Raw genomic sequence first — 10,921 nt, forward strand, 5'->3', positions numbered from 1 at the left:
TCTGTACCTTAACTTGGACTAAAGCTGCCATCTCTCCACCTTGAATGCTGAGTTGGTCACATAGTGCTATGGAAGGGATGTAGAGCCGTAGTATTGCCATTATCTGCAACTCAACCACGTAAAATAAACTGCAAAAGGACAAACATCTAGATCAAGTTAAAGAACTTCAGAAAATGGCACAAGCGAGGACTATTCTTGTCACAAACTGATGCTTTTTCTAGTCCATTGAACTGAAATCCCTACACATTAAATATAAATGTTATACGAGAACAGTGAGATGGAAGGCAAGATAGGTAGCCAAGAAGGAGGTACAGGGAAGCTGTATAATTTGACGAGAATAGAGTCAAAATAGCATGCAAGTAAATGGGTAACAGTGTCCTCCATGGCTTGCAGTAAATACCAACAGATTGGGTATTCAGTGGGCAAATACTTCTGAAGTCACCGGTATGATGTAAACAAACCATATTCTCTTCCATATCACTTTCCATGATCTGTTAACGAGATAAGTTACACACTCGTGTTATAACAAGAACTGCATTCCTAAATAGTCTTACATTCTTCACTTAGCTTGATGCAGAATTGCTGGCTCTCCATCCTAGTGCTGAATTCAAACAATGTATTGCTAGAATGTGGTCCTGATCAAGTAAAAGTGCTAAGGAAAGGGTGTAAAGCCGCAAAACTGAAATTTCCGGCAACACGGTGCATGAAGTAACCTTCGGAGATACGAAAATCTGGACAAGGAAAGTTAAAATGAAAGGAATATAGCGGGGGAGCCCCTCCAGCCCCCTACCTCTAAATTAGATTTTAGGTTTGGATAATATGGAGTGGTAGGTGGGGGCGGTCTACATCCACTCAGTCCATGTAGTGCAGCACTCGTATGACTGTTCTTTCCTCTCTTCCTTCCTCTTAAGTCTTCCTTCCTTCCTTTTCTGTCTTTCCTTCATTCTTTCCTCTTCCTTCTGCTTATGGGTGCCTTTACAATGAGTGACAAGCCAAATGGTTTCCAGTACATCAGGAAACCATTAACCAAGCTCCCTAGGTGGTAACTATATAACCATATTATGACACCCAGTGGTTTAGTGGGTAATTTAAGGCACTCCAATTTCATTGAACCGATGTAGGTTTATATCCAAGGAGTGGTTGGGGTTTATTGCTCACGTAATGCCACTCAGGGATAGGTGAGATTGGTCACTCATCTTAAATGACAGGACCAGCTTGCCCCAGCCCCGGGCTCCTACGCTCCTCATGGTGCGACACAGGATTAGATGATGATAATTTTACCTAATTAGGATAGGGTAGTGGAGGTTAGAATAAGTTAGGTTAGGATGGAATTAGATTGTACTAAGTTAGATCTCAGATTCTGATGGAGGCTCTTAAGGTGAGGCTGTGGCAGTTCTAGATAGTTAAAATCAGGGGGTCACAGGGAGGCAAAGTCCTCGTCAGGATAGGCCTGGTTTGGGTCAGTTTTTAGGCTACACCGTTAGGTTTCAATATATTTGTGGACGTCTGATGCGCTGACGTGTCCCGTCGGCGAGATCGTATAATCGTTGCGTCCAGTAGGTAAACAGGTGAACTGGGGGCTTCCTGAAATACCCTCAAATATGTATATATCACTGAGCTCTGTAGAGCTCAGTTGTAATATAACGTACATTTTTTGTAGTTTAAACAAATAACTGTTGCATACAAAAATCAAATTACTTACCTTTAGATGACAATTTAAGAGTTGCAGTTGCCGCGCCCTTATGGTAAAGTATGTAAACTTGCATACCGGTAGGTAAGTGAACATGGATCCGTACTAATTAATCCTGAAATGTCATTGATTTGTACTATAAAACCCACAATAATAGTCGCTAGGTAAGAATTTTAAGGGATGTAAGATTGCCAGAAACTCCACTACTTTAGCACTCGTATTTTAAAAATTTGAATCTGATCGAACATTCGCTTGCGTTAATTTCACTGGGTTATGAACCTTATGGACAATAATATAACTTTTTTTTTTTTTAACCATTTAAGACAATAAAATGTTAATTAGAATATCAGTCATTATATGAACACGCTATTATTTTTGAAATGTAGACGACTACTAGAATCCATAATTACGTGAAATAAAGGACCACCAGTAAAAATAACCTGCTATCACGGAGGGTATAAAAAGCGGGCATCTGTTGTTTACGTGTCACTTCAGCGTTAGCGTCGACTGGTTAACACGTATAGCATTTGTGCTGCTTGCTTTGTCAAAATGGACGCTTACCAGGAGTCCGTGCGAAGCCTCTGTGCTTCCCTTAAAGTGAAGAACGTCACTGCAAAGAATTATAGTGACATATGTGCAAAATACAGTGATAGGGCCTTGGGGAGTGGGGCGCAGGGTTCCTGCCGTCTTCTGAACGGAAAAGATAAAAGCTACGTTGTTAAGAAATACAGTAACAGCGGTTTAACGGATATGGCTACAGAGGTAAGGTTCTTGAGCAAAATTAAACATGTAAATGGTGTTCAACAATTGGTAGGAGTATGTGTTGAAAACCGATCTTTATTGACAAAATTCGCCGGTCAGTCTATTGACACCCAGAAAATTAACCAGCATTCGCTGATGACAGTTCTTCAACAGTTGGCCAAAATAGTTGACGAGATCAATTCCCTGGATATTTACCACAACGACCTGAAGTGTGCCAACATATGTGTGCAGCGGACTGCTGCTGGACCAAAAGTTACAGTCATCGACTTCGGTCTGGCCACCACCGCCTCCAGCCCGCTGTTGGACGAACCCATGGGTCCCCGAGAGGCCCAAAAGTATCCCTGGGTTGCCCCTGAGGTGCTGGCTGGGGAAAGCAGCTCGTCGGCTTCGGATACGTTCAGTGTGGCGTTTGTGGCCCGCACATTATTCAACGAAGCCAAGCGACGATGCCATCTCGACTGGATAGCTGGGTTAACGATGCCCTGTCCCCTAACCCAGTGGTCAGACCCACTCTTAGTCAGCTGATTGATGTTCTGTCACAGTGAAAACACCTTCTGTGTATTTTGTCTTCATTACCAACACTACTAGTATGGCTCCATCAGCTGAACACAACAGTGAGGGGTTGGCCTAGTTATCCTGCAGTTCGAACCACGTTTACTTAGTTACTTAAAGTTCTTCCTCAGTAAGAACCATTCCATAGTGTTTTAATGTTTACGTTTTAACCCTTACGACCGGTAGCATGGCTTCATCAGCTGAACACAACAGTGAGGTGTTAACCTAGTCATCCTGCGGTTCAAACCACCTTTACTCAGTTATTTAAAGCTCTACCTCAATAAGAACCATTGCGTAGTGTTTTAATGTTTACATTTTAACTCTAATGACTGCTAGGATGGCTGCATCAGCTGAACACAACAGTGAGGTGTTAGCCTAGTCATCCGGCTGTCAAAACCACTTTCACTCAGTTATTTAAAGTTCTTCCTCAATAACAACCATTCCATACTGTTTTGTTATTTACATTTTAACCCCTACGACTGCTAGGATGGCTCCATAACAGCACATCCTGCTGTCCGAACCTTCTTCAAAGGAGCACTGCCTTGCAGCGGTGAAGAAGCTTGTGCATCCCAGTGATCAGTGGGGCTGTACTAGACAGGTGCTACGCTGCACTGTCTGATTGCATCCCTCCTCCTCTACGCCAGGCGCGTAGCACCCGTCTAGCAAGAAACTCTCATCCCTTTTCTGTCCAACTTTCCAATGCGAGAGTTAACCGTTACTCCCAGTCCTTCATTTATACAACTGGTCAACTCTGGAACTGTCTCCCTCTGTCTGTATTTCCTACCTTTAGTGATCTCCAGTGTGTCCAGGCATCTCGAAAAGAACGGATCTTGAATTTGGCACTTTTTTTTTTTTCCCTTAGAAGGAACAGTTTGCAGGCTCCTGGCCTTTGGTTCCTTCTTCCTTGCATTAAAAAAAAAAAAAAGGCAGGTTCACTGTTAGGGATCAGAGTAAAAGAGTTCCCATCGCAGTAATTACGTGAGCCGAATCTACGAAGTATACCGACTCAGGGCTCGATAACAGTCAGTCCATAGTGTTCTGGTATAATAGCTTATTTTTTTTTTTTTCCCACTGTTGACAGGTTGGATGGTGCCAATCATCAAGGGTCAGTCTGAATAAAGAAATACATCATGCAGTGTGATATGGGCTTACACAGTTTGTTATTGGTGTTTTGTCCTAGTAACTGCAGGCCAGTTTTGAAATATTACTTGACTGGCTTTTAGTCAGGTGAAAAAGTCGTCTGCTAGTATCATTAATGGATTAAGGTTACATTTACAGTACTTAACAAGTTAATGAAGCATTTAAGGCCTGATAGTTACACGGCATAACTTTTCAGTTAATTAGAGGTTTAATTATAGTGCCCACAAATATATTGTATCACAATAATTCATCGTTGTATACACAAATTGTTGTTTTTCTTGTAATATTATGCTGCAGCGCAGCCAGTGACATGGAATAAAGTTTGAAAAGCTACAAGGAGAGAAGCTGCAGAAAATTCCAGGCACTGCATCACCATGATCCCAATATAATGGAATGGTTAGGATCTAAAAATAAATAAGAACGCCATAGTGTAACTTAAGAATGATCACCTAGGCGTAGGTTACATCCGTTCACTGAGTGAGGGGAAACTTTCATCACAGTGGCTTCCCAGTGCAGTGGGTCAATGCATCCCTTTACTCATTCATCAGGATCTTTCATCGCAGTGGCTTCCCAGTGAAATGAATTATGTATTCATTTACTTCTTCAGGAGAATCTTTCATCGGAATGCTGTGAGTCGTGTATCCATTTAATCATTCAGGAGAAAATTCATCCGAGTCAAATAATGAGTCGTGCATCCATTCACTCAGTTTTTCAAGAGGATGTAATACACGTCAACCAGAACACTGTTGTATTTATATAAATGTTAGCTACAGAAAGTATAGTCATTACTGATGTATATCCAATGTTCATTATAACTGGTTCGAATCAAAGCTGTACAATACTGTAATTTTAGTAATATCTTCTAGGCTAAGTATGTTACACAAGTTATACGCAGATAGCAAGTCAGTAATTGGCAACGGACATTATAACCATGGCCATAGTGGCATCAAAAGGAAACAAACTTTTGTACCTGTGCCGTATGTCATTGTGGGAAAAAGTAAAAACAAACATCAGAAAGTATTGACAAAAACGTTGCCCCTAGATACGAAAATGAACGTTACTATAATACCAACAGGATTGAGATTCCTAATAGTAACTACGGTAGCAAAACTCAGTTAGGCTAGTTTAGTGAAAATAGTTAACGTCAGTGTTGAGAAGTATGCATATCATTAAATTCAGACATAAACAGTGTCACAAGTATCGTTTAGTTATTGTCATCATTACAGTATACAGTAGGCTGACTATAATTCTAACTAACACCAGATGATTTCATTTAACTGTGGCAAACCCCAAGTGCATGATAGGGGTTATAGAATTATATCTGTAGCCTGTTAACTACGTTTAGATTACCGATGTTTTTATTAATTTTATTTATTGCGGGAAGTGAATGCCAAGGGGTAATTCAGTTGAAGGAAACCCCTCATTGTGTACGGGTTAACTAAAGGAAGTCTGTTGTGTTTTGACATCATTTGTCCTGAGCAGAAGAAACAATAAATTGTCTACATGCAGTAACAGTAAATTGTGTAATTCGTCATATGATTCAAGGGGAGAACAGTAACTGTCGATCTAGACGCCATAACAAACTTTGCAGTTCGATGAAGTACTTTTTATTCAAGCTTCAGACGATTTTATCTGACTGAGGAGAGACATCGAAATTGGAGGGGTTACATACAGCCTTCATTAGCACTCAATTAGAGATCTTTCGCAAGTAGTATGAAATCGTCTCGTGATAGCCTGATAAAAAAAAAAAAAAAAAAAAAAAAAAAAAACGAAATTGAGGATATGAAACAGACTAGAGAAGTTTGTACTCTTGTCACTGAAACTTGGCCTTAAGTCGCCGCCATCGCTCCAACATGAATGCTGAAGCAACAATGACCTAACACTATAGCATGATGCTGGTCATGAAAACGTTCTATAAAATGATATAAAGCTGTAGTGTTGCTCACGTCTGCAACCGAAGTACGCGAAAAAATCCGCGAAGGGACAAAAATTTGAGCCAGGTTAGGGTAAAAAGAGTGTAGCAAACATTTGCAGTCTGAGTCGTAATAGGTACATTTCAGCAATTTGAGACCTGATAATTTGCTGTATGCCATTTACTAGAAAGAAAATAGGCTTCTTCATAGAAAATGATTTAAAAGGTCATAGTATTCACTGTTGTTTCAGGTATTACAGGGGAGCGCGGTAGCTCCAGTGGTAGGGTGTTGGGCTCGTAATCGTGACGTTGCGAGTTCGCTCCCCGCTCGGTGGCTGCTGTGCTGGCAGGGGTAGCGCACTCCCGTAACCCCAGCAGGGCTATATGATCTGATGAGGTCTAGCCCGGGGATTAATCCCTTCAGGTCCGGTATTACATCCGTCACCTTTTTCTTGATTGTTCGTTTACATTCCAACATCATCTCAGCATTCCCCTTCCATTCCTGACTATGGCGTCCCCCACAGCTTACTGATTTCCTAAGTGACTCTACAACTGTTTCTGTTTTCAGTATTGTCACTTATACAGCTCTTCGCATCTTACATCTGATAAGCCTTTAATTATTTTCCCCGCTCCCTTGTGCCTTAGTGGTATATATATAGTCATATTGTGGCTTGGTGCTAGTTCTTCATTATTCCTTCCTTCAGAGAGTAACATTTGTTGGAGGCTTATTATGAACTACATGTACGCATATATTTCTAACACTATGTGCGATGTATGTTTTTCTGTTGTATTTATTAACCTTTTTCTCATGTATCGTGTTTCCTTAAGGTGTTTGAAATTGTACTCGGTATGATAATTTTTTGCCCCATGTATGCGACACTCCCTTTGCCCTCATGTGCCTTCCTGCTTGACCTTCAGCGACAACGTACCCCAGAGTGATGGGGCTTGTACTGAATGGAAATTAAAGATTTAAGCAAAGAAAAGTATAATGCATAGAAATTTGAATTTACCACCTAACCACGATGACATTTTGGTCCTTAATTGCTACACTGAGACGATTTCATTCAGCCAGGGAGAATATTTTCTAAGTGGATGGCTTAGCTAATTTACAGCTACCAAAGTTCCTAAGATTAATAAGGGTTAGTGGTGGCCTGCCCAAAAATGAAAACAACGTCATGGGGGGGGGGGAGAGGGGAGCATAGACTGAAGAGCCGTTTCCCTGTGGCCCAGTAGTCTTACACCGCCACATCTCACCACTTTGGCGCTAACAACCACCATCCATACTGAGTATAAGATAGGGTTGTGTCGTACAGGACTGGTGTATCAGTATTACTAAGGGGTACAGTACTTTTCCTCTCTCTCTCTCTCTCTCTCTCTCTCTAAGTAATTGAAATCCTTGAACTGCTACCCCAGCCACCTGTCTACTGATTCTGCTACTGCCATGGTTTATAGCATACCGATACGCGCTGTAGCTGCTATAATAACCATTGAATGTATAAGTTTGTTGGTGTGCAAAATTGGTTTATGGTTACATTTCATTTACGTTACATTGAGTAACCGAAGCTCATCTCTCTCTCTCTCTCTCTCTCTCTCTCTCTCTCTCTCTCTCTCTCTCTCTCTCTCTCTCTCTCTCTCTCTCTCTCGTGTTTGTGGAATGTACTATAATGTGTCTGTTATTCTCTTCGATGCAAGGAGAATATGTTTTCACCCTTGTTTGTTTGTTAGGAGGATTACTCAGAAACTGTGAGTGAGATTTGGATCAGATTTGGTGCGTAGATAGCCCATGTCCCAGGGAACAATCGATTAACTTTTAGGACCGATGTGGATCGTATTACAGATTCAGGATCCGGCAAACACCTTCTGCGAAACCCAAATCAGTGGTGAGTAACCCTAACCCATTATGAAGAGTGGTCTGGAAGTTACATTGCCCTTGTCGGAGAGATGGCCTCCACTGAGTGCCCCTCTAATTCCGTTTGTGGCGCATGGGTACTCAGATGTTAATATTCCTTCACAACTAATGCATGTGTTATTCCGTAGAGGGTGCGTGGGTAGGCTATGTGCAGTTCCTGGTATTCCTCAACGACCACCAGTTCATCAGAGAAGTGTTCAACAGGCCGGAGTTCCAAGAGAGATCCACCTGGGACACCTTTATGTTTCTCCAGTCTGAAGCCATGGGTGGGTTTGGACACTCCTTTGCTTCACTTTCCTCAAACAACGTTCCTTGTCATTATCACCATTTGTTTTTCTTCTCCTTCTTCATTATAATCACCATCGTTATTATCAGCCTCATCTTCATCAACCTGTACGTCTCTTTCCATCTTAGGGTGGGGAGAAATTAGGTACCGCAATGAAAACAAGGAAGGAGAAACACGAAGTAAGGAGTACCGTCAACAGCATGCAAATAAAATGTGCCAGTCACTTATTGACACCGTTCAGACCACGTTTAACAATATAAATATGCTTTCAAAATATTATTTATACATGCACTTATGCCTGCCAGATAGTCAGTCCGCCTACTGTGAAGTTAAAGAAGAGGTGTTACACCCTTGTTATGTTCCCCTTTGTGCATAATTCATTCACCCAACTTTAACCCCCCACCCCGTGAATTTCCAAATCATCATCACCATCATTATTTCCCCACCTATGGATAGGGTAAGGATCCAAAAAACAAGGAAAGATTAAGTACGAAAGTGGGCGAATCATCAACAGCTTGTCCTAACACAGTGATTGTTCACAGGCATAATAGCAAGCAGTGGTCTGGTGTGGCACAGTAAACAGGAGGTTCACCTTGAGGCAGCTGCGGAACCTGGGTATGGGCAAGTCTAAGCATGGTGGTGACCGTGCACACACAGGCCACGCAGCTGATGCACAAGTTTAGCAAACAGGAAGGAAGGCATCCATATGCTCCAGAAACAGGAAGGAAGGCATGCATAAGCTCAAAGAACAGGAAGGAAGGCCGGCATCCGTGCTTCATGTTCTCTGTAGATGACAGCCTTATCCTTTTTATAGCTGGAGGTGAGTTTCTACGTGATGATAGTCTCGAACCTGATAAATGTGGAAACCGTTTACAGTACATAATCTGAAACCATTTTACCAAAATTTCATTTCATTTTTTGGGGGAGGGGGGTATGTTATCTCGAAATAGAAAACAGAAGGAGCAAATGTAGAACCATTTACAAAGTACCCAGTGAAATGGGCCACACAGTTATTCGCTTACCATATCAGTACTTAGAATTCTTGGCTCTATCTCTTAAGCAGAAACCTACCTGCCATGTATCTTATTCGCAGTGCTTGTTTAGACAATGTCAATTTTCATGATGAATTCAACCGCTGCAAATAATTGTGCTTAGACTCCCTTTTCTTGCGTTCATATTGTTTAAGTGTAAAAAGTTGTATCTTTCCCTTTACGATTTTGGTTTTAACCGTTTTAAGCTGCTGCGATGACGTGTTTCATTATTTCCATTCTGATCAGGCTATCACGAGACTTTTATTTAACTTAGGAAGGACCTCTAGCAGTGAGTGAGTTAAGGCAACAAACAATACCTACAGTTCGAAAAGTCTGCGCTAAGCTGAAGAAAATCGCCTGTTAGTGACAAGAATAAAGTAACCAGGACGTCATTGTCTTGAAGAGTGTTGAGAATACAAATGTTAGCTTTCTCCAGTTTGCTATTCTGTCACAACATTCTAATTATTGTGGTTTCGAAAAAAAAATATATATATATATAGCTCTCCTATTTTTGTACAGTAGATACTTTTTTTTGTTTCTGAATCCTGCCTTTGCATGTCCCGTATCCTGTTTCTGAGGAAGTTACTTTGCATATTACACGTTGCCATATACTCTGCTATGTAAACCATACTGATACTGACATAGTATGCATACATAACATACTATCAACGTGCCATATGCAGAAGGGAATTGGTAAGGAATGAATACGAAAGAGCCTGTTTATAAAGAGCAAGGTTCTATAGCCAATTGATGATGAAAATCGTACTATCTCTCTTCTGTTTCTAAGTCTTACCCATCTTAGTGGCAATTAGGGTTGGGGTGATGATGATGATGATGATGATAGTTCTCTTTCCATTGTGTTTTGTGTTTGTTACTAAATATACCTTTCTTGAATGGAAATTATTTGGGGTGATGATAATTTTCCTACCTTTGTGTTTTCTCCTGTTGCTGAAGCAGCTGAATCCCACCTCACCATACCCTTTAAGTGGATATTAGATTATTTTTGGATCCTGCTTCACTCCATCCTTATGTGGAAAAAACCCATGATGATGATTCTAAGTACGGTTTTGTCACCATCCACTGGCAGGTTCTCACTTCCTACTGTGTACCAAGGTGAACATCTTAACCAGCTTCTCGCTTCCATCCACCACAACCTCCGCTACTGGCACCAACCACACCAGTTCCTGATGAACGCTGACCTGATCAGGATGGCAAGGTACTTTTGAAGAGGTGAGGGGGGACATTAATGTCCTTCGGAATTAGCTAGTCTCTCTTGTCCACTATTGTAACATTACCTGTGCATCTTTTTTTTTTTTTTTTTCCCAATTTTAATGACAGTTTGATGAGTAAAGGTACTAGTTATAGTGACCAGTAGGTAGAGAAGATCCACCACTAGGGACCATCTTTTTTATGTTGGTTAGGCTGCTCTGGGTTTGGTTTTTCATCTGCAATTATACCCGATATCGTGATGCCAAGGATAAGGCCAAAGGAAGCCAAGATTACCACCGAATAGTCGCTGGAGTCTGTGCCACATCGGCAGCAGCAGCATCCTTACTTCATATTGTCACTTACCGATGGAAAGAGGTAGGGATCAGGAATCATGGAAAGGGAAGAGGGCTAGGCAATCATCCATTCACCA

At 41.3% G+C, this 10,921-nt stretch overlaps 1 protein-coding gene across 1 annotated transcript; it reads left to right on the plus strand.

The window, feature by feature from the left end:
• Nucleotides 1-2,239: 2,239 nt before the first annotated feature.
• LOC145390322 (uncharacterized) lies at nucleotides 2,240-2,977 on the plus strand. Its single transcript, XM_080265288.1, has one exon. It carries the CDS (start codon nucleotides 2,240-2,242, stop codon nucleotides 2,975-2,977), a length of 738 nt encoding a protein of 245 aa, XP_080121414.1.
• Nucleotides 2,978-10,921: the final 7,944 nt, after the last annotated feature.

This window comes from Coenobita brevimanus, unplaced genomic scaffold (assembly GCF_032717465.1).
Source record: "Coenobita brevimanus isolate Jiangsu-jjx unplaced genomic scaffold, ASM3271746v2 jjx.HiC_scaffold_798, whole genome shotgun sequence".
NCBI lineage: Eukaryota > Metazoa > Arthropoda > Malacostraca > Decapoda > Coenobitidae > Coenobita > Coenobita brevimanus.